This window comes from Rhincodon typus, chromosome 6 (genome assembly GCF_021869965.1).
Source record: "Rhincodon typus isolate 14 chromosome 6, sRhiTyp1.1, whole genome shotgun sequence".
Lineage (NCBI taxonomy): Eukaryota > Metazoa > Chordata > Chondrichthyes > Orectolobiformes > Rhincodontidae > Rhincodon > Rhincodon typus.
Genome location: NC_063337.1, coordinates 94406642 through 94431641, shown reverse-complemented (window position 1 = coordinate 94431641; position 25000 = coordinate 94406642). Strand labels below are relative to the sequence as shown.

At 40.6% G+C, this 25000-nt stretch overlaps 1 protein-coding gene across 1 annotated transcript; it reads right to left on the bottom strand.

The window, feature by feature from the left end:
* Nucleotides 1-6776: 6776 nt before the first annotated feature.
* LOC125483388 (cell division cycle protein 16 homolog) lies at nt 6777-23523 on the bottom strand. The gene is made up of 6 exons (XM_048598414.1): nt 23516-23523; nt 23329-23392; nt 12775-12836; nt 10850-10985; nt 9789-9879; nt 6777-7374 (listed from the first exon to the last, which is right to left on the bottom strand). Exons 1-6 carry the CDS (start codon nt 23521-23523, stop codon nt 7085-7087), a joined length of 651 nt encoding a protein of 216 aa, XP_048454371.1. The 3' UTR covers nt 6777-7084.
* Between the last annotated feature and the right edge of the window lie 1477 nt (nt 23524-25000).

The window sequence follows — 25000 nt, the reverse complement described above, 5'->3', positions numbered from 1 at the left end:
CCATGCATATCACATCAACTAATGCACCATCATAAAACCTGTTACATTGTCAAAAAATTCAAACAACTTAAACATATTTTGTCCTTAACAAATTCATGATGGCTTTCTCTAATAAACCTATATTTGTCCAAAAGAATATTAGTTTGTCCCTAATTATCATTTTTGAAAGCTTTTCCATCACGAAGATTAAAATGATTGATAGCAGTTACTGTGCTTATCTTTGTACTGTTTCGTTTTGAACAAGGGCATAGCTTTTGCAGTTCTTCAGTTCTCCGACACTAGCCCTCTATCTAAGGAGAATTTGAAATTTAATGGTCAGTACCTTCACAAATTCCACCTTAAGAGCATAAGATGTAAGAACAGAAGTAGGCCATTCAGTCCATGCAGTTTGCTCTGCCGCTTAATGAAATCATGGCTGATCTGATAATCCTCAACTCTACTTTCCTGCCTTTTTCCCATAACCTTTATATATACTTAATGACCCATATTCTACATCCCTCTGTCATAAAGAATTCCACCGGTTTACAACGTTAAGAGAAGAAATTCCTGTCTATCTGTTCTAAGTGGATGAGCCCTTAATCTGAGATTATGCCCTGTGGTCCTATTACCGACTATCCCACAAGAGAAAACAACCTTTCACATCTACCCTATCAAGTCTCCTAAGAGTCTTGTATGTTTTAATAAGGTCACCTCTGATTCTTCTGAACCCCAGTTAGTTTTCTTCACCCACTCGCTTTATCCTGTCTATACCCCTCTGCAGATTCTTTGAGTTATCCTTACCACTTGCCTTCCCACCTAATTTTGTCGCTTTCTTCCTTCAGCATCTTTGGATGGATCTCTTTCAGTTCTAGAGACTTGCCAACTTTAAGTACGGTTAGCCTATTTAATATACACTACATATCAAATTTTAGCCCATTCAATCTTAACTACCTCTTCTTTCACTGTGATGTAGATAGCATCTTCTTCTTTGGTAAACAAAGATGCAAAATACTCATTTTGCACTTCACTATTTACTTATTAGTATCTCCTGTTCTTGCACAAATCACCTTTGGTGTCCCCAGTTGACTCCATTCCTCCCTTATCATTCAATATTAGCTGTCAATCTCTTACCATTCTCCTTGCTTTGCTTATTTGCTGTTTCACTTTCCCTCTGAAACTTCTATACTCAGTATGCCAACAACTGATGTTGGTACAGAAAAGATGTAATCTGAGCACTTTGCTGAAGCAGGTAGTTTAAGGTTCACACTTATTATCTAGGAAACCATATGGAGTCTAATTCACAGCTGGGAAAACACAAGCTTTCAGAGGCTCAATCCTTCTTCAGGTGTTAGCGAGACAGGTAGTATCAAACACAGAATTTATTCTCTGCACCGCAACTTCATCAGAAACCACGCTTATGAAAAAAATTACAAAAGTCAAACAGCCAAATATTTTTAGAGCTTCCACCATACTATCTGTGGGTGATTTGTGGAACTCCAAGAAGTGAGGTCAATAACCCATTCATGCTATTTCCTTTTGGAATACTGCATCCAGTTCTGGTTTCCCTGCTATTGGAAAGATGTTGTTAAACTTGAAAGAGTGCTGAAAATATTTACAAGGATGGTGCCAGGGTTGGAGAGCTTGAGCTATAGGGGGATGCTGAATAAACTGGGGTTATTTTCCCTGGAACGTTGGAGGCTGAGGGGTGACCTTATAGAGGTTTATAAAATCATGAGAGGCACGGATAGGGTAAATAGCCAAGGCCTTTTCCCCAGCGTAGGGGAGTCCAAAACCAGATGGCATAGGTTTAAGGTGAGAAGGGAAAGATTTTAAAAAGACCTAAGGGGAAACTTTTTCACGCTGACAGTGGTGCGTATATGGAATGAGCTGCCAGAGGAAGTGGTGGAGGCAGGTACAATTACAACATTTAAAAGGCATTTTGATGGGTATATGAATAGGAAGAGTTTACAGGGATATGGGTCAAATGCTGGCAAATGGGACTTGATTAATTTAGGCTATCTGGTTGTCATGGGCAAGTTGGACCAAAGGCTCTATTTCTGTGCTGTACAACTCTATAAAATCATGTGAAGTTAGGACAGGGTATTAGGCATCTTTAATTGAGAACTTTGAGCATTTACAGTTTTCTAGGGATATATTAATGCAAAGGAGGGAAGTTTAATTGTGGTCTTAAGACTATCTTAAGACCAGGATGAGTTTGACCAAATCATACCTTCAAATAATGATGAGTTCAAACATTGCTACTTAAGCCACTGTCCCACAAAGTTCTGGAGCCCTCTGCCTGAAAAGGTAGTGAAAGCAGATTCAATAGTAAGTTTCAAAAAGACAATGGATAAATATTTGCAGAGGGAATAAAATGCAGTGGCTATGGGGAAAACATTAGGGAGGGGATTAGAAACAAAGTGATGGAGAAGCTTAACATTCAGCAGATCAGGCAGCATCTCTGGAGAGAAGGACAGGGTTCACATTTTGAATCCGATATGACCCTTCTTAAGAAGTCATTGTACTCAATACACTAACTGTTTCTCTCCACACCTGCCAGACCTGCTGAGTTTTAAGCTTCTCCAGCACTTTGTATTTATTTCAGATTTCCAGCATCCGCAGTATTTTGCTTATTAGGGAGTCGGATTAATTGAATAGATCATTGAAAGAGGTGGCGCAGGGCGGTCGGTCGGTCAATTGGCATCCTTCTGAATGATTCTATGAAAATACAACCCCCTACATTGTAAATGTAACTGAAACCAGGATCACAAATAAAACAGGAAATCCTGAGGACCAGTTCGACCCAATGAAGAAATTAGAACAAAGAACAAAGAATAAATAACAATATCAAGGGAACAGGCCCTTCGGCCCTTCATGCCTACGCTAACTCATTTTGCCCTTCCATACTAAAACTGCCTTCACTTACAGGATCCGTATCCCTCTATTCCCTTTCTATTCGTGTATTCATCAAGATGTTTCTTGAATGCTGCTCGTGTCTGCTTCCACCATCTCCTCTGATCTGGAGGTGCTGGTGTTGGACTGGGGTGGACAAGGTCAGAAATCACATGACACCAGGTTATAGTCCAACAGGTTTATTTGAAAACAAAAGCTTTCAGAGCCTCAGTCCTTCTTCAGGTGTTAGTGAGAGAGGTTGTATCAGACACAGAATTTATAAGTAAAAGATCAAAGCTTCACACCATTGATGAGGATGTACTAAACAAACCTAAGATGCTGTTAAATCTTTAATCAGTTAGAAGGTTTTAATTGATTAATACATGTATGTAAATCCCCAAATTCCTTTCAAGTCACGGTCCTGAGAGGACTAAAGGTTTTATCGGTGTAAAGAAGAGGTAGCAATTATTGTTTTGAAGCTGACCTTGGACTACAAAAGAGCTAACATTTACTCTAATGAGAAAATGTCAAGTTGCAAATATTCATGATAGCCACATAAAACCCACAGGTCCTCACAAGATCTCAAGTTTCACAGGTAGTCAGGGATTTAGTTTTAGATCAGCTGGACTAAAGGACCAAATGGTCAGTGATACCGCACTTTAGTCACATGGCTCCTGCTCTAACATTCAACAAAAAAATTGGAAATTAAATCCTATAGCACATGCTTTGTGTAAAGATGAATGATATTAAACACTGTCATGTTATGAAGAAAGGTCATTGGACCTGAAGTGTTGACTCTGTTGTTGCTCTACGGATGCTGACAGATCTGCTGAGTTTCTCCAGCTATTTTTTTTTTGTTACTGTTGGAGCTCATCTGCATCTACAGCAGAATTTTCCCCTGAATCCAGAGGAGGTAGAGGGTGAGATGGGTTGGAAAGAAAATGAACAAAAATATTACACGTCGATAGAAACACAGCATATCCTCCAGGCTTCTTTGTTCACTTGACAACTGTGGTCATTACGAGCATACTATTTCTCCACTAGCATTTATTTCGAGCTGTTTCCTCCTCCTGTCTTCAAACAGTAAACAAACGTTTACCAATTCCAAGCTTGTTAAAAATTGCTGAGTCAAAAAGTTCCAGTTAAACGATAACAGGAAATGTTAGACAATGTCAATCTCATTTTAAAAAAATTTAGAACTGCAGATGCTGGAAATCAGAACCTGAACAGAAATTGCTTTTGAAGAAGTTCTGCTCCTCTCTCGGACAGGATTTCTGTTCTAATCTTTCTTCATTAACCTTTTCCTACTTAAAATAAGTTCTGAAGAAGACCTGAAACATTAATTCTGCTTTCTCTCCACAGATGCTGTCAGATCTGCTGACTTTATCCAGTAATTTCTGTTTTTGTTTGTGAGTGTAATGCATTCATGGTTTAGAGATTTAAACTTTGATAAAATAGTAAAGTCTTGCCACATTAAACTTTTTAAACATATTTCTGCTTGATGCTCACATAAATAATTTATTGTTTACACTGAACCATATGTGGTTCAAGTGGAACACAAACTTTTTGCGGTATTATTGGTGGCAGGTTTAATGTTCACACATTAAGACCTCCATTCTCTCATTTATCTGGGTCTTCCTTAGGGCCTATAATCCCACCACAGCTACAGCTCATAGGGTCATTTTGAGATTTTAGAAAATTAATGGGGGAATGAATACTTTCTCCTCTCAGACCCTGTGGAAGAAGGCTAGATTTTCCAACAGCATCTCCAAAGCAGTGATTTCCACCATCCAGGAAGACAAGGACAGCAGATGCAAGGGAACACCACCAACTGCAAATTCCCCTCCAAGTCACACACTAAACTGATTTGAAAATGTCTTACTCCTCCACTGTTACTGACAGAATACCTTCCCTGCATAGACTGCGCTGGTTCAAGGAAGCAGCTGACCACCACTTTCTCAACAGCAATGGGGCTGGCAAAGAAATGCCAGTGACACCCACACTTTTTTTTTAAAAGCAATGTTACACCTCCTTTACAACTGAACACACCACTTCTTGCAGCTTAGCTGTGCCATTGGGAAGGATAGGATAAGATGGGCAAATTGGCTAATATTTTCTCCACTTGTCACAGGCTGAAATGTCCAAAAGGAATCCCCTTCTTTTTTTGGACTGTCATCGGTGTCTGTACCTTCTGCTGCCTGGGTCCTAAATTTTGGAATATCTTTCCTAAACCTCTATGCCAATCACTTTCTCCTTTAGAACTGGGGGCAGAGTGTAAGAATTAGAGCCAGGCCATTCAAAAAGATGTTAGAAAGCACTTCTACATGTAGAAAGAGCAGTGCAAGTTTGTAACTCTCTTCCTCAAATGATGGCCGATGCCTATTCAATTGTTAAATTTAAATCTGAGATAGATAAATTTTTACTTAGCAAGGGTATCAAGAGATATGGGCCCAAGGTTGGTATATAGAGTTATGCCACAGATCAGTCATGATCATAATGAGTGGCAGACCAGCTCGAGGGGCTGAATGGGTTACTCCTGTTCCTATGATTCGCCTTGAAAACTACCTTTTTGGCGTAGCTTTAGGTTGTAGTATTCTAGTATTTCTTCACGCTACTCAGTAACAAATTGGATCTGACTCCATCCCAGAGAAGCACCTTGTTAGAGTTGTTTACATAAATTCCAGTTGCTGTAAGGGAAGTTTAACTACGGTTTAGTATACATTAAGTGATGTGGGGCATGTCTGCTTGTATCAAGGAGTAGGAACAGTGTCCTAGGCTGGCTATTTGCCTGAGACAGAGAGCCAATTCTTTACACCAGCAGGCAACCATCCCCTCCCAGTTTCTGTTTTGTTTGTGGGATGTGCATGTTGCTGATTAAGCTGACATGTATGCCCCATCCACAGTGATGTTATGGAGAGAGTTCCAGGCTTTTGAATCAAAAACACAATCAGGCTGACCTCAGAAATGACAAACCAGGAAAGTGAGTCATGTCTCCTCTTCAACTGAAGCAAGATCATTACCTCAAAGTGTAATGTGTATTCCTGGAGTACTGTGTCAATGGCTTGACTTTCAATGTTTGGATGCTGGATAAGTCATCATGTGTTTGAATTAAACCCAGAGATATGTTGTTGATCACACATGCACTACTGTTACTCCGCCATTTAGTGAACATTTTCAAAAACAGATGAACTTAATGAAAGCCATCTGGTTACTGAAATAAGGTTCTGCAAAAGACTGGAATGCACATTAAATATATAAAGATAAGAAGAAAAGACTAGGAAAGGGGAACAGAGCCTGTAACAAAACCTCTATGTGCCAAATATTGTAATGTAATTTCTTTGAGTTTCTTTGGGGTGTACAGGGACATGGATGTTGGAGGACAAGTGGTTGATAACTGTCCTTTTGTGTGTAAGTCTTAGAAATACTGGCATATGAAAATGCAGCAGGCTTGAGATATATTTAATTATCACTTCAACTAATAAAAGGTAAAGTTGCCATACTGTTACCAGACAATCGGGCTGCTCTCTCATTAGAGAGACACAACTGGTGTTGGTTTAACCTGAGAGTCATCATGCCTCAGGCATGGAGGAGGTGGGGAGTACTCCATGGTAACCTCAGCTGGTGTGGGATTTGAACCCAGGCATCACAAAACAGCTGTCCAGCCAACTGAGCTAACTGACCCTAGACATATTGAGAAATACTGGCAAGCAGCTGTTTAAACCTATTGATATTTTAAGAAGCTGCAGTGAAGTCTGGAAAACACTGGTGATACAGTGTGGCAGAGGTCAGAGATGATGGTCTGAATCATAAATGCATGCCGAATATCTTGACTACAGAAATATTAACAATCGGAATTTGGCTCTCACTACAATAATAAACAGCACAAAGATGGAACAACATAAAGACCAAGTTTAGAGATTTTAATACAATGAAATGACAGGTGGCAATATTTCAAAATATCATGATCACCTTTTACTCTGCAGGTCACCATGAGAACATTACATCGTTAAATAGCCACCCCATTCATTCGCTTATTGCTGTGGAAATATTGTTGTGAAAGGGGTAGCTCACTGTCTGCTGAATGGGCCCAGTTCCACCAGCGTTGCTGTTAGTTCTAAATCAGCCGCAGACATCACAGAACATTCGCACCACTCAGATTAATAAACTTGCCAAGGAGATGAGGAAGGTTCCCAAATTTGCCGTCAGAAGGCACTCAAGTGCTGTGGTCAGACAAGGATGCCTCTAATATCATGTCACTTTCATTCATTTCCATTTCTGTGAAAAGTGGGGTATCTTCATGATGAGCCTCGGTATTTGTTAACTTGCTCTGCTGGGGTGATGCATCCAAGGCCATGATGCCACTCTCCTCGAGGGGCTGCTGTTCCAACTCAGTATCACAATCCCTCTCCTCCCAAGAGGGGCAAATCATTTTCTTGATCACTGGTGCCTTCATTGTAGACATGTCAAGCTCGTAGCAACCCAATTTCTCCTTTAACTCAGTCCCTGCAATGAACAGAACATTTTCCTTTGGAGGCATGTCAATAAAAACACATGCAGTTTGAGTGGCTCTTTAAAAGAGCCAGTATAAGCACTATGGACCGAATGGTCTTTTCCTGTTTGTTTTGTGTATTCCTGTCTTCTGCCATTTGAAAGCATGGAATCAAACTAACTTTCAATCATTTTACCAAACTTAATTTGAATATTAAACAACTACAACACCAAAGGGATCAACAATAACTTGGTTGTTGTATCAGACACCACAGCGTTTTCTTGGGATAACTGGGGATGGACAATGTCAGTGATGCCAACATGCCAGAATGGTTGTAAAATGAATGATCCTACTACATTATTCAAATTGGCCAGCATTAATTCTTCAACAAATTTGAAGAGGCTCTTTGTTATAGTATCACAGACCTCTGTGGCATTTTTTGATTTACCCTGTAGAGTTCCACGTAGGTCATCCTTTTTAATTCATACTTTCCCAATTGCAAATTGAGCACTCACAACCAAAGTGAAAGTTGTCTGTGATGTCTTTACAAATCTCTTTCGCTTACCTTGTACATTTGCATTTTCTAGCCCTCTACTACAACTCTTGTTTAGGTTGCTGAACAAAGACACTTTTGGAGGGCAGGTTCATAGTTCATTGAAAGGGGATACACAGATAGATAGGATAGTGAAGGAGGCAATTGGTACGCTTGCCTTTATTGGTCAGTGCATTGAGTACGGGAGTTGGGAGGACACATTGCGGCTTTACATGACATTGGTTAGGCTTCTTTTGGAATACTGTGTGCAATTCCGGTCACCCTGCTATAGGAAGGATGTTGTGAAATTTGATAGGCTTGAGAAAACATTTACAAGGATGTGGCCAGGGTGGGAGAGTTTGAGCTATAGCGAGAGGCTGAATAGACTGGGGTTATTTTCCCTGGAGCGTCAGAGGCTGAGGGGTGACTTTTATAGAGGTGTATTCAATCATGAGGGGCATGGACAGGGTGAATAGTTGAGGTCTTTTCCCTGGAGTGGGGGAGTCCAAAACTAGAGGGCATAGGTTTAAGGTGAAAGGGGAAAAATTTAAAAGGGACCTAAAGGGCAATATTTTCCACACTGAAGGTGGTGCATGTATGGAATAAGCTGCCAGAGGAAGTGGTGGAAGCTGATACGATTACAACATTTAAAAGGCATCGGGATGAGTAAATGAATAGGAAGGGTTCAGAGGGATATGGGTCAAATGCTGGCAAATGGGACTGGATTAATTTAGGACATCTGGTGGGCACGGACAAGTTGGACCGAAGGGTCTATTTCCATGCTGCACAACTCCATGACTCTATAGAAATATTATTACCAGGTCTCATTTGTGCACATCAGATTGCAGAGGGGTTGTTCTCAATGCACCACGTCACCAAACCCTCTATCTCCCTTCTGTATTTTGACTTGTCGTTGTTAGACACCTGCTACGGTGGTGTCGACAGCGTTCATTTGGAATTTGGTAACACAGTTGTACGTGTACAGTGAGTAGAGTAGGGGGCTGAGGATGCATCCTTGGGGCGGCTCCAGTGTTGCGAGTGAGAGAGGTGCAGATTCAACCCCCATCCAGAGATGTGAACCTGTAATCCAGGCTGACACACCCTGAATGCAATATCGAAGGAATGCTGCAGTCAGTGGTAATGTAATTTGGACTCAACATTAACTAGAGGTTCCACCTACTTACAAAGGTGGCAGTATTCAAGATGCACCAGGGCTGTTCTCCCTACTGTCCCATAACCACCATCTGAAACAGACTATCTTGTCACTTAACATGTTGGTACTGGTGAAATCTGTACACAAACTGCCTGCAGAGTTTTCTGCATCACAATGACAACTATACTTCTAAAATGTGTAAGTCAAAAGCATTTTTGAAAGTGCTGGGATTGGGAAAGGCTCCATTTAAATGCAAGTCTCTGTTTCTGAACTTGACATCATTTAGGACATTGAACTCCCAAGAGAAAATACTGCTTCCATTAACCAAGAACAGAAAACGTGGCTTATTTTCTCCGTCTTGTTGAAAATGCAGTTTATAAATTTGCACCACATTTTCTAGGTCTGTTAGGGATGAACATTTTCATACTATGTAAACAGGCCCTGTTGCTCAAGAGACCAAAGACTGGAAGCTAACACAAATCTAGACCAAGGACGAAACATGGTCAGAAGTCACAGGACACCAGGTTATAATCCAACAAGGTTTATTTGAAATTATAAGTGGACTTCACCTGATGAAGGAGCTGTGCTCTGAAAGCCTGTGATTTCAAATAAACCTGTTGGACTATAACCTGGTGTCATGTGACTTCCACCCCAGTCCAACACCGGCACTTCCATATCAACAATGAAACAGACATCAATAATTGTTTAAAAACTCTGCAGAAAGCTTTAGGATAGTTGCTTACCAATATAGGCATCTGCATTCCCAATGTACATCTCTATGCAATGACCAAGCATTGTAACTGAAAAAGTATCATCTCTACGAAGACCCAAAGCCTGGAAAACAAAAAGAAATATCAAATGCAAACTGGTTCCTCCATTGGAAATGAAAAAACATTTATCTTTCTTTTAAAAAAAGGTTAGTTCCAGTCATTAACTGGTTTGAAGTGTTAATTATCAATACAGGTATATGTTTGAGAGAGAAGTCACAGACAATATAAACTGTTATCTTGCAGAGATGGAAAGATTTAACCTGACTAGCTGACTGTAGGGAAATGTCGATGGGAGAGCTGCAGCAATAGTTACACATACAAGTAATTAAACGGTTTATAATTTTCTTGTCTCACAATGTTTACACTGCTTCTAGCACTTTTTGCTCAACCTTAATTACCTTTGAGAAAGTTCTGGTGAACTACATTTTTGAATGGCTGCAATCCATCTGCTGTAAGCGCGTCCACAGGGCTGTTGGGAAGGGAGTTTCAAGATTTTGATTCAATGACAGTGAAGGGACGATGATATAATTTCAAATCAGGATTGTGCATGGCTTGGAAGGGAGCAGACTGTGGGAGATGTAGTGTCTTTGGGATCCTGTACTTCCTAATGTTCTCAATAGACCGATTGTAAAGAGAGCAGTTTTGCAAAGAGGTACGATTCACTTAGTCTATGTAGACAAATTAACCACCATTTCCTTCCCAGTTTCAATCTGTTCAGACAGCAATGATGAGGCAGAATCAAGGTCTGTCAACATCCAAAATCGAAGATTCTCCCAGTGCACTTTCCACATACCATCCCTCACCCAACATCCCCAATAATTACACAGCAAGATCCCTTTACTAACATCAGACAAGGATAACACTCAAACACAGAGCTCCAGTCACTTCCTCTTCCAATAACTTCAGGTGAAATAGTAGGGGAAAAAAAAAAATCACATCTATCAGTGAAAGGGGTTAAGTAGTTTGGCAGCTACTAGATCAATTCAAGGTTGTGTTTTATATCTTAAGGTTATTCAAGCAAAGAAAAGTCATACCGTATGAAAATAGTTGATGGCACTCTCAAAATTTCCCATGAGACTCAGCACATAACCGATAGCGGAATAGGTGCATGCATTCTGAGGAATGAGGACAAGAGCCTGGTGGTGATAGTCTAATGCTTCATCATATTTCCTAAAAGGAAACAAAGGATTTAAAGTAACGTTTCAGAATTATGAATGATCCTATTTGCACAGGCATGCTTAATATGAAGCAAAAACTAAAGAGAAAATGTATCACAAAATCTTACAAAACAGGGGTCCAGTCAGCCCATCGTGCCTGCGCCAGCTCGTTGAAAGAGCTACCCAATTAGATGCACATGCATTCTTTTCCCCAGAACCTTGGAAGTGTTTCGTTTCCAATTTTATACCCAATTACCCTTTGAAAGTCCAATGTGTTTCCACCACCTTTTCAGGCAGTGCATTCCTGACCTCAACAAGTCAATGGTCTGAAACAAAAAAATTCTCAGCTTGCCTCTGGTTCTTTTGCCAATTGTCTAAAATCTGTCTCCCCAATTATTGACCCTCCCACCAGTGGAAACACTACTTTTTCAAATTCTCTTCATGAAGGAGAACATCATCAGCTTATGTTTCTTTACATGACTGAAGCTGCTCATCCCGATACAATTCCAACCAATCATCTCCAAACACTGGCATCATTCTCAATGTGCACAGTCCAAAATTGGACACAATGCTGCACAAGGAAAGTCTGGACTGTTCTAATGCCCCAAATAGCTAATTAGTAGCTAATCCTAAATAGCTAATTGTGTCAGCCAAACATTAAAGAAGTGACTCAAGCTATGCCTTCATAGTTTAATTCAGTCATGACAACAAAAATACTGTCATTTCAAACAAAATTTACCTACTTTTCTTAATGGGTGGATTCACCCTGTGAAAAGGGATACTGTTTCTAGAGATAGTTAGATGAGATTTTATTGGAAATGTCAATGACCCAAATGCACAAAAGGCTTCTGAGAAATGAAACACTTGAAAGACCAGCTAATGACTAATCATCTGATGGACAGCCTCTTGCAATTAGAGAAAATGCTAATTAGTGTCACACGTTTACTTTAAACAACATCACAAACATCTCTACACTGATGAGGAGAATGAGGAGTTCTGAAAGGTGGTGTACAGGGTACTGATGAACCTGCAGCAGTGATTTTCTAAACCTTGAAAGGGCTGAATGTTACATTTTATTTTAGCTTAAGTGTCAGTCTCATCAAGTTTCTAAAAGGGTTTGTCTCCACAAGACCCAGCAAAGTCTCTCGCCATAGCTTGCTAAACCTGTCTCATTATCTACCTAGCCTGCCCGTGGTGCCCCCTTTGCTGGATTCTAGACCCGTTTTACCACGTGTCATTCCTGGAACAATGTGCCACTCATTGGGTATGCACCCACACCATCGTTAAAAGGTCACTGTGTAGTCAAGTGTTGGCAATCCACAGCTGCCCTGCTGGAAGGACAGTCATTCCAGAGATGTCCGAGAAGGTAAGAAATGGCACCGCAATTCCCCGACAGGGACCTGAAGGTCATGGCAGCTGGGATGGCGCAGAGGAGGGTCATCCCTTTCTCTGAGGAACGGCAGAGAAGGCCACGTCAGCAGATCCTGGTCAGAGGTCACCACCCAATTCCTGAGGTGCCACCCAGGTCACCATATGGAGTAACAACCAACAGTGCTGGAAGAAAGTCAACGGCCTTCTCCAGTCCACTAACGTAAGTACCACACTCTTCTTTCTTGTACCCCTCATTCATTATTCTGCATTATAATAAAGCAAAGAAACGCTTTCATATTCTCTGTTTACAGGTTCTCTATTGTGAATCACACATGCACACAACACAGCATCAGAGCCAATGAAACAAATGGACATTTAATTGTGAGAACTGAGTCTCGTGAACACATTATTTTTGTAAGGGAAATACTCACTTGAGTTTTCTACATACATGTCCCAGATTATTCATTAATGGTTCCCATTTATCAACAGTCACCTATGAAAACAAAAACAGACCAATCCTTAGATATTAGAAAGAAATCAGAAATTCTACAACATCAAGACGTGTCCGTGCGTGCGCGCACACACACAATTTTTCAATATGAATGCAGCTCAAAATGAACAGACTCGGGAGGGGGAGAGATATACTTCCCAATTTTCTATGGTCAGCTTCAGTGCAGACCTAAATGCATGAAGAAGCACATCGGTGTTGGCAGCAGAATACAATTTCTTAGTCACATCAAAAGGGATGGGAATGTAAAGTTTCCAGAATTTCTAATGTTTTGCCATGGCATAACTTATTCTAAAATGTCACTTTATAGTTATTGTTTGTTCTCAGGTTAAACTGTTTAGAATACAAGTGCTGGGGGTCATGGAAAGCATCTATTCAGAATCAGGACTCTTGATTCCCAATTTAAGACAGGAATGTATCAAAAGAGTTGTTGACTATGAAACACACATCAAACTGAGGCACCATCTGCCCTTTCAGGTGAACACAAAGTTCTATCCTGAAGGAGGGTAGGGGAGCTCACTGTTGTCTCCTGGACAATACTTACCCCTCAATCAACATCACTAAAACAGATTATTTTGTTATCATATTGTTGTTTTTGGGTGTTTGCTGTGCGTAAATTGACTGCCACAATCTCCTACAACAGGGAGTACACTTCAAAAGTATTTAAATGTATTTAAAATTAAAATACTTTAGGGCATCCTAAAGTTGTGAAAGATGCTACAGTACCTTTAACCTAATAAGATGCTTAGAGTGAGAATTCCAGAGCTTAGGACCCAGGCAGATGAAAGGATAGTTGTCAGCAGTGGAACGATTTAAAACAGAGAATGGAGGAGCATTGTGATCTTGAAGATTTGTAAAATAAACTACCTTGCCTCATATCATTGAAGGATGAATTAGTCTACTTCTGGGAATATTGGAGGTGTGCATGTAATGATATAGAAGTTTTCACATTATTGCATTTCTACATATTGGACAGTAAACATAAACATCGAGCATAAAGGGAATGGGATCCACTTATTGAGTGGCCCGGTGTCAGGAATAGGAAAGAATATCTGGTGCAGATCCAAAATCTGGCACAAGGATTTTTAGAAGGAAGTAGTAGGACAGCTAACAAAAAAAAGTCTACAAGAATCAGATAGGAAGGTTAGCCTTGAGGACTAAAAGACAAGAAGAAATGGAAGATTAAAAGAATTCAAAAGAACAGGTGTAAGAGTGATACCCAGCAAGCAATTGCTGTTGAAATAGAGGTCTTGTTGTGTGAGGCTGTACAAGACATTGGTGAGGCTGCTTTTGGAATGCATTCAGTTCTGGTCTCCCTGTTATGGGAAAGATGTTGTGAAACGAAAGGCTTCAGAAAAGATTTACAAGGACATTGCCAGGGTTGGAGGGTTTTAATTAGAAGGAGAGGCTGAATAGGCTGGGGCTATTTTCCCTGGAGTGTCAAAGGCTGAGGGGAGACCTTATAGAAGATTATAGGCTGAGCAGCCAAGGTCTTCTCCCAGGGTGGGGGTGTCCAAAACTAGAGCACATAGGTTTAAGGTGAGAGGGGAAAGATTTAAAAGGGAGATGAGGGACAACCTTTTTCATACAGAGGGTGGTGCCAGAGGAAGTGGTGGAGACTGGTACAATTACTTCATTTAAAAGGCATCTGGATGGGTATATGAATAGGAAGGATTTAGAGGGATATGGCCCAAATGCTGGCAAATGAGACTATATTAATTTAGGATATCTGGTTGGCGTGGACTAGTTGGGCGAAAGGGTGTGTTTCCATGCTGTACAATTCTAAGACTAAGTGGTTTTGTATTTTGAGCGCCATTCACAGCACATGACAGCATTTGCAAAGGTGACAACACTGACTCATACCATCACTGGCTGCATCTTTGCTCCATAATAGCTGTAGGTATTGCAATGATGATCCAACTGTTAGCAAATCATCTGGGTCAATCTGTCATTAGGTTAAAAGTCTGGAATCCCTTCCTAGTAACACACTGGGTGTTGCAGGGACTGCAGCTATGCAAGAAGGCAACTCACTGCTACCTTCTCAAGGGCAATTAGAGATGATTAACAAATACTAACCTAGCGAGTGACAATCACATCCTATAAAAGAATTAATGCAAATGTCCTCATTATCTAGACTTCCTGCCAGGCCTTTTATTGGACTTAATATGAAAATGAAATATTCTCCCTTTCTGAGCCACTTGGTTAATCGTCATTGTATCTTCAACATTGTGCCAAAGGTTATGATCTCTCAATTGTTCATCAATTTCGAGCATACAATAATGACAGGAGCCATTGCAAACACAAATTGTAAATGCCAGCTGATGCTGAGGGGTCAACATTTTAAGAAATACAGACTTCACCATTCAAGAGAGACTTAGCTAATTCAAGACTTCAATCATTAGCAGATATGAACACAACATCAAATGATGTACCTGACCTTTAAGTATACCTTTGAGGAGTTCTTTGAGCACACAGGCTTTTATCATTCTCAGCACATCAGCCTGTTTACACAGAATGTACAGCATAAAAACAGGCCATTTGGCCCACTTTGTCCATGCTGGTGTCAGTGCACCACACGAGCTTGTGCCACTGAGCCTTTCGGTATATCCTTCTATCCTGTACACTTCGTTGTTATTAAGCTTGTTCTTAAATGAGAGAGTGGTGGTGAATGGTTGCTTCTCAGCCTGGAGGAAGGTATACAGTGGTATTACCCAGCAGTCGGTACTAGGACCACTTCTTCTCTTGGTGTGTGTGAAAATCCTAGGCTTGGTGCACAGGGCACACTTGCAAAATTTGCAGATGAGACTAAATTTGAAAATATTAAGTTTAGGATAGACACAAAAAGGACATAAACAGGTTGGAGAAATGGGTGGACAATTAACTGAAAAAATAATTAACGTAGGGAGACGTGAAGGGATATCCACTGTGGAGAAGAACACGGCAAGTCAATGTAAAGAGCACAATTCTAAAAGGTTAGCAGCAGCAGCAGACAGACCTAAGGATAGATTATTGAAGGTGGCAAATAAAAGCCAAATACCATGGATGGTAAAACTCTGAAATAAAAATTAAAAAAAAACGCAAGACAAACTCAGCAGACCTGGCAGCATCTGTGCATAGAAACAGAGTTATTGTATCGAGTTTGATAATTCTGAGTAAGAGTCATATTGGACTCAACAGAGTAACTCTGTTTCTTGCTCCACATATGATGCTAGACCTGCTGAGTTTCCCCAGCATTTTCTGCAGGTTGTAAATGGTTAAAAAGGCACTCAAGATCCTGGATTTTCTTAATGCAGACAGAGTACAAAAGCAAGGAAGCTGTGGAGAACCTTGATAAAACATTGGGTTGCTCTTAACAGGAGTTCCTTGTCCATTTCTAAGCAATGAACCCCAATAAGGATGTGGAGAAATTGCAGAAAAGATCCATGTTCCAGTAATGAGTGAGTTCAGTTATAGACGAAAGAAATCTTATTGAAAATTTGACTGTTTCTCTCTCCACAGGTGCTGCCAGATCTGCTGAGTTTCTGCAACACTTTCTTTATTTCAGATCTCCAGCATCTGCAGTACTTTGCTTTTAGTGGAGAAGCTGGGCTGTTTTCCTCACAGAAAGTTGAGAAAGTCCCATTGTCTCTATCTTTTTTCATCACTGAAACGTGGAAGCATTTTCATAAATCATTTTTGCATTTTCTCTAATACATTTACATAATGTGTCACCCAGAACCGTACACGGTACTCCAGCTGAGATCGACCCAGTGTCTTATAGATGTTTACCATAACCTCCCCGCTCTGGTAATCTATGCAGTATTTATAAAAGCTAAAGAATTGTCTGCTTTATTGACAGCTCTCTCTGCCTAACCTGCCACTTTTAATGACTTATGGACATATACACCCAGGTCTCTTTAGTCCTGCACACTCTTTAGAATGGCAATGATATCCTTTATTTCATGCTGCCTCTCCACATTCTTTGTGCCAAAGAATGTAACCTCCCCATTGAACTTCATCTGCCACCTATTTTCTTACTTCACCAATGTGCCAATGCCCTTTGAAGTTCTACACGGTCCTCCTGACAGTTTAAAATTCTTCCAAGTTTTGTGTCATCCACAAATATTGAAAGCGTCCCTTACATACCAAGATGTAATGATTTGTATAAATAAATAGAATTTTTTTTAATATATGCGTGTGTGTGTTATATACATAAGATTTCCACTGCAAAACTTCTTCCTGCCTGGAAAAGAATTAACCGTTAATCTCCGTTTCCTAATTCTCAGCCATCTTCAAGTACCACAGAGGGATCATTTAGATTAATGGAAAAGCATGAAACCTCAGTGGATCTGTCACTTGCTCAGAGTCATACTGGAACGTAGACAAATTGCCACGCTCTAACGCAGGTATCTGAGTTCTGCCATTGAGACAAGTCATTGTGCTTCAGCACATGGTAAGCACCTCCCAAAGCACTGCACATGCAATCAACTACCTTTTCAGTGCAGTCACTGTCATTTTGCAGATAAACACAGAAAGAATTGGTGATGATTAAGGAAGTTAAAGGTTTGCAGTATTGAGCGTGTGGCAGTTTTTCTTTTGATTTGTTCTCAAGACATGAAAAGTCAGATTTAATTTATGAAAATGTGCTCAGAATCAATAAGACACAGGAGGTGGCCATTTGTCCCATTAAGTCTATGTTCTCTGTACAGTGACCTAATCAGTCCCACCATCCCATTCCTTTCCCCTAGCCTTGAAATTTTAATTACTTCCGGTAAGAGGCCATTCCATTCCTTTTTGAAATCATTGATCATCTCCACAATCACCCATTCATGGCATTAAGTTCCAGGCCATTGCCACTCATTGCATAAAGAAGTTCTTCCCCCAATCCCACGTGCATGCCTTGCCCAGAAACTTAAATCCATTGCCCACTGTATTTGTTAAATCAGCGAATGAGAACAGACTTTCCTCTACTGTATCCTGTCATAATGTTGCATACTGCTAACAAATCTTCCCTCCATCTCCTTTGTTCCAATGAGAAGAACCCAGCTTTTTCAAGCTAATCTTATTATTAAAGTCTCCCATCCCTGAATCATTCTAGTAAGTTTCCTCTGCAGCTTCTCAATGATCCTTGCATCTTTTTGAAAGAGTAATGACCTGACTTGGTTCCAATACACTAGCTATGGCCTATCCAGGCCTTTATAAATGTTCAGCAAAACTTCCCTGCTTTTGTACTCAACACCTCTAATTATTAAGCCAAGGTCTAACCACCTCTCATTATGCCCCATCATTTGGAAAGATTTATGCATGTGAATCTCCAGGTCCCTCTGTCCCTGCACACTTTTTAGAAGTGTGTCATTACATCTATGTTGCCAGGCTCTATCTCCGCTGCCAAAATGCAAGACCTCACACTTTTCTGCATGAAATTCTGCCTGCCATTTTTATGCCTGCTCTGCTAGCCTATCAATGTCCTATTGCAATCAAATGGTAGCACCTTCATTGTCAGCAACATCTCCAAGGTTAGTATCACATATAGCAGCGAGCCACCTTCTTGAATACAAATGAGTGTCTTGCTAGGATATTTCTGAAGACAGTTTAAGAATCAATCACAATTCTGTAGATTTGGACTTACATGTAGACAAGACTAACAAAGAACATCGGATTTCCTTCCCTAAAAGGAAGGAACCAGAAGAGTTTTTATATAAACTTAGTAGTCTCATGGTCACTATGAGTGATAGTAGCTTTTGTTGCAGATTTATAATTAACTTCAATTTCTAAGGAGCAGAGGTGAGTTTTCAACTCATATCAAGGCCTCCAAATTATTATTCCAATAACATGAACAACATGCTTTCATAATAATGGCATGAGACATCAGGAGATATTAATATTGTGAAACACAGAGGTAACAGGAGGGTATTGACAATACTGCACTAAGTGTTTACTGATATAAAACATTTCTATAAAAATAGCTATGAAGCAACAATTGATATTTATCTTCACATAATGACAAAGAGAACAGATTCATCAGAGGACCATTGAAACAGTGCTTCAGTCTTGAACCTGGGCCTTTGAATTTTCATCCTATTTTGTTCACAGCCTTTGAGAAATATTTGAATCCTATAAAAGTCTGATCGAGAGAGCAGAGTGAGTAGGCAGTGAGATGAAGCAGTGAGACGAAGCAGTGAGACAGGACAATAAACAAAAATGGAAAGACAGGGAGCAGAGGGTTCACGAGATCGTTTAAAGAGCACAAGTGAACATGGAAAGAAATTCAAAAGTGATGGAATTGCCACAAAGTGAGTGGATTGTTGTTAATAGGCCAATGTTAGTTTGTTTTCATAAACTACTCATTTTTCATTGTGCTTCACATTGACAGACAGAACTTTGCTATTTTAGCATTCTAGTCTGTCAGCAGTCAGTTTAAGATTTTTACAGATTAATAATTCAAACATAGGTTCCTTTAAGCTTTTGAGCACAGTGTTAAGTCTTTTAGCAATTTAAAGGTCAGTGCTTTCTGACTGCTAGACCAAATGGTTTTACGTGTGATCTCAGTTCACATTTTCTGGATAATCATGTCCGCAGCAAGTGTCACCAGTTACTAGATCTCAAGCTTTGAGTTTCAGAGTTTTAGGAACTGCAGAAATCACTTCAGTGACCCTAGGATTTTGACAGTTTCCTCTAACGTGCACATTCCATGATGCGGTAGATCTCACAAATACAAAAGGTGCAAAAGGCAAGGAAACATGGCCGTTAGATAGGGTAAGAGAAAGAAAAACAGAAAATGCTGTAAATACTCAACAGGTCCTCTGAAAGGTCATCATCAACCTGAAATGTTATTCTCTTCCTGCTGATGCTGCCTGACCTGCTGATTATTTCCAGCAGTTTCGGGACTTACTGGTAGGAGTGACAGTATTTCATGCATGTATACATTAGGATAGTGCTGGAAAATTTTTCTGCAACTTCATTGTCAAAAACAAATGCGAACAGTTGCTAATATCCTGCATGATAGGAATGTGTTAATCTGATTCAGAGACGGTGAAGCAGAAAGGACTTGCAGAATTGCAACCTGAAAATAAATGGGTGTGGTAATTTAGTTACCTGGGGGAAAACACTGCATATTTGATTGGTCATTTGTCTGCATTGATTCCAGTAATAAATTCGCATGGAGCAACACAAGAAAGAGGAAAATATGCTTTAGTTTTGTAATAAGGGAATTTCTTTATTTCACTAAACAACGTCTGTGATGTAGCCATTACAATCTTTCCTGCTGTGATGAATACAGGAGATTGCTGATTGCCTTGACTTGTCAACCAATGTCATGGAGAATGCACTGGAAAACTGTTGTACCCAATGGTTTTCTCCTGTGTGGTATAAATTGTCATTCTTTTTGAGGGTGAAGGGGAAGAACTCTAAATTAAACGTCAGGTCATTCGGGGTAATATCAGGAAGTACTTTTCCACACAAAGAGAAATAGAAATTCTGGAACTCCCGCCACTAGCCCAAACGTCTCATTCATTCCTAAATAGGTATTCAGAGTGGGAGTCATTTGAAAATTTCAGAACTGAGATTGATAGATTTGTGTTGCACAAGGGTATTACGAGATTCACAGGTATGAGACATCAGCCATGATTTAAGTGAACGATGGAAAAACTCTAGGATCTCCTATTTGTATATTAAAGTTAATATGAGAGCTATCAGCTTTCACAAAGCATAAAATGAAAATTTGAGACATGCTCAAGGCAGGGACAGGTTGATTCAGCCAAAAACTGGTCAGGACACTTGGGCTTTATTCGATGGTCTACGTTAACTGTACAGGATCAGGTTGAAGCTTGGGGGTCATTGGGAGGAGGAGGAGGCAGGACACTCAATTAAAATTTGAAAACCGACTTTGGTAAGAGTTTTATTGGGAATTAAGCATTAAAAGGAACCCAGGCAAGTAAATGAAGTTTAAGATAAGATCAAATCATGACATAACTGAATGGTGTAACAAGTTTGAGGAACTTAATGTTCTCTTCCGATTCCTATGTTCTTAGAATACTGCAAGTGATCTTTCAGCTGCATCTTATAGCCCTCCAGCAAGGACTTGGATGTCTGTTTCCTCTCTACTGTTGCCTCAAGAAATTATCTAATGTCAACCCGTGCCAGCTGCTAAACACAAACAATATAGTTATCATAACCATTCTCGGGAGATCCCCACAGCATACAGACAATACTTCCTCCGCAGAATCAAAGATTACTATGTCAGAGATGTCAGTGAATACACCCAAATAATTTAATAAGCTTTAATTACTAAATCATGTACCTGTAACAACCATACAAACTGCTAATTATTTAAATTAAGCAATCTTAATAAAACAGTGAAAGCATTGCTCCACAATCTCAAATTAAAAACCTATCTGGATGAAATAACTTTGAAAAAAGAAAGAATAGATTTTAGTCAGAGTTTGGTGGGTAGGGGGTGTGGAGAAATAAAAATTTCAATATATTTGGAGCAGCTAATTTAAATATACAACTTTTCAGTCATATGCTTCAAAACCTTTTTGCTGATGTGACATATGAGAAGTCTTTGGGTTTCCCTTTATCATGGTAAGTGAAGAAGTTTATTTCATTCATATGAAAAGTCAGTGGGAAAATGGAATAAACCAAAGCAGGAGACAAAAATGGCAACAACTGCAGGGTGGGGTGGGGGGAGAACAGGGGGAAGGTGATGGCACACAGTGGTAATATCACAGGACAGGTTATCCAGAGCCAAGGCTAATTCTTTGGCAACATAGGTTCATATCCACTATGGAGTTAAACTCAAAGTAACACATGCAATAAATTGTATTTCAAACGGAATTACTGTCCTGTAGCTGAACAAATATTCAATCTCTTCCTGAAGTATTGTGGTTTAAACAGTCAGCTTGAACCACAGAATCCCTGTGGAAGCAGGCTATTCAGCCCATTGAGTCTACACCAACCCAGCCCACCTCCTACCTTAGCCCCGTAACCTTGCATTTCCCATGGTTAATCCACTAAGCCTGCACATCACTGGACACCATGGGCAATCATGGGCAATTTCCCATGGCTAATCCAACTAACTTTGCTCATCTTTGGTTTGTGGGAGGAAACCGGAGCACCCAGAGGAAACCTACATAGACAGTTGCCCGAGGATGGAATCAAACCCAGGTCCCTGGTACTGTGAGGCAGCGGTACTAACCACTGAGTCACAGTGCTGCCCAAACGCAAATAATACAAAGTTGATGCAAATATCCTACTTATAACTTGAAGGGGACGCTGCTGTTCTAAACTCATACACTTCTATCACTTCAAAATAAATTCTTCTCAAATCAAAGAGAAATAAAACAACAAACATTGCACAGTAGAGACAGTAAGAACCGCCAATGCTGGAGTCAGGGATAACAGAGTGTGGAGCTGGAGGAACACAGCAGGCCAGGCAGCATCAGAGAAGTAGTAAAGTTGATGTTTCGGTTTGGGACCCTTCTTCAGAAATGGGGGAGGGGAAAGGGAGCTCAGAAATAAATAGAGAGAAGAGGGATGAGGCTGGGAAGCTAGGTGGGATGGTGGTAGGTGGGTGCAGGTAGTCAGTGAGGTGGGAGGGGCAGATAGGTGGGAAAGAAGATGGACAGGTTGTGTCAGGTCAAGGAGGCGGGGATGAGATGAAAGGTTGGACATAGGATGAGGCTGGGCTGGGGAAGATTTTGAAACTGGTAAAGTCCACATTTACGTCATTGGATTGTAGGGTCCCAAGGTGGAACATGAGCTGCTGCTCCTCCAGTTTCTGGGTGGCATCATTGTGACACTGGAGGAGGCCCAGGATGGACATATCACCCAAGGAGTGGGAGAGAGAGTTGAAATGGTCTGTTACTGGAAGGTGTTGTCATTTGTCGTGAACAGAGCATAGGTGCTCTACAAAACGGTCTCCGAGCCTTCACGTGGTCTCACTGATGTAGAGGAGGCCACATCGGGAGCAGCGGATGCGATAGACCACATTGACGGACGTGCAAGTGAACCTCTGAATGATGTGAAAGGTTTGTTTGGTGCCTTGGATGGATGTGAGGAGGGAGGTGTAGGGGCAGATGTAGCACTTCCTGCGGTTGCAGGGTAAGGTGCCAGGGGTGGTGGGGCTAGAGAGGAGTGTGGAGCGGATGAGGGAGTCGCGGAGAGAGTGGTCCCTACGAAAGGCAGATAGGGGTGGGGAGAGAAATATATCTTTGGTTGTGGGGTCGGAATGTAGGTGGCGGAGAATGATACGTTGGATATGGAGGTTAGTGGGGTGATATGTAATTTTTTGTGTTTTGGTGGTCAGGGTGAGGTCATGATCGAGGGAGCGTTAGGAGGCGGTGTCAGAGAGTTGGCGCCTGGCCTCAGCTACGTACAGTAAATTTGTTTTATCTTTGTTTTATCATATTACAATATATTACATTCAGCTACTTGGTAAGACTTGCTGCAATCCAGATTAAGGAAGTTTTTATCTGGAAATATGAAATAAATACATTACCTCATTTCCGATTGCTCTCACTTTATCTAATGCATCCAGAAAATACTTCTCTGCAGCCTTCCAGCTGAAACAAAATGAATTAAACTAACTTCAGCAAAAATAATACAGGACAGCTTCGATAACAACCATGGATTCAGAATCTCTTGCAAATGTTCATCAGTTGTCTTGTCGGTTCCCACACTACTACCTTGCCATTGTGATTACCTAGGTATACATCTAGAGTTTGTTAAATCCCTGTCAATGCATCATGCTGCAATTTACCATCTAGGTATCTGGGTGGCTCTGTGCCAATATTAATTGAATCTCACGGCATAGAAGGCCATTTCACCAATCATGCCCATGCTGGCTCTCGGCAAGAGTACCACTCCATTGCTCATTCCTCATTAACTTGCAATAGTTTTTCATTCCAAACATTTGTTCCAATTCCACCTGAAATTTCATAAACTATCCTCTTCTTAGGTAGTTCCTTGGGATCAATGGATTTGGAGACGGCTCATACGTTCAATGAGCATACGGTGTCACAGATTTCACAAAATGCCTACAGGGTGGAAGCAGCCCATTCGGCCCATTGAGTCCATACTGACCCTTTGAAGAGCTTCCCTCCCTCTACGCCATCCCTGTAACCCTGAATTTCCCATGGCTAAATCAACCATAACCTACACATCCCTGGACACTATGGGCAATTTAGCATGGCCAATCCAACCTAACCTGCACATCTTTGGACTGTAGGAGGAAACCCATGCAAGCACAAGGTTCATATAGTATTTATTTGTACAAGTAGATGAATTCAAAACTGAAATTTCAAACTTAAAGGTTTGTTCTTGCCTTGAACTTCAGTAACTTAACCCGCTGCATTAGGCTTCTCCCTGCTCTTATTTCACCTGTCCGCCCCCTTCATTCTCCCCTGTTTTCTCTCCTATTTCCTTCATTGCAGCAGATCCTCTCACAGACTGGAACAAGAAATTACAGCGATTTCAACTAGAAATGTGAACATAGCAAAGAAAATATAAAATTACCAAATATTTACAGCACAGAAACAGGCTATTCAATCGCTCCACACCATCGTTCTCTCACCCCACGTTATCTCACTATCAGCACATTTTTCCATTCTTTTCTCCCCAATTATCTCGCTGTTTGTTAAATTTACCTATGCTTTTCACCTCAAATCACTCCATGTAGTATTGAGTGCAACGTTTTCACCACTCTGGGGATAAAGATTTTTCTCCTGAATTCCCTATTGGATTTACCAGGATAATCCTTTTCAGTAGCTCCCAGTTTTGGATTTCCTGCGTGATTAAGTCTGCATCCCTGCCCTAGACTTCTCCAGCACTTAATCCTCCTTCACTTGATAAACGCATTAGCTTTTGACTCTGTGCAGAATGCGGAGGTGCTTGGCTTCTATGTTAGGTTTTCAGTTCAAGTAACAATACACCTACGTTGCAGGTCACTTATATAACAACCTTGCTGTTTGCTTTTACTATATGCTTTTACTATACGCTATCAGAGTCCAATTATGCCATCGCTCTTGAAAGAACTATCCAAGTATAGGCAGTCCCCTTCCCTACAGCACTACAAATTTTTCTTAAAGTATTTCTCAGATTCCCCTTTAGAGGTTCATTTTTAATTCTTTCATGGGAATGTGAACATTGCTGGCCAGGGCACCATAACTGCC

What these genes read in the sequence shown, in the direction of transcription:
- LOC125483388 (XM_048598414.1), bottom strand. An exon ending in TGAGAGCAATCGGAAATGAG is followed by an intron (nt 12,837 to 23,328) that starts GTAATGTATTTA and finishes TTGTTTTCATAG; the next exon opens with GTGACTGTTGATAAATGGGA. An exon ending in GAATGCAGATGCCTATATTG is followed by an intron (nt 7,375 to 9,788) that starts GTAAGCAACTAT and finishes TGTTCATTGCAG; the next exon opens with GGACTGAGTTAAAGGAGAAA.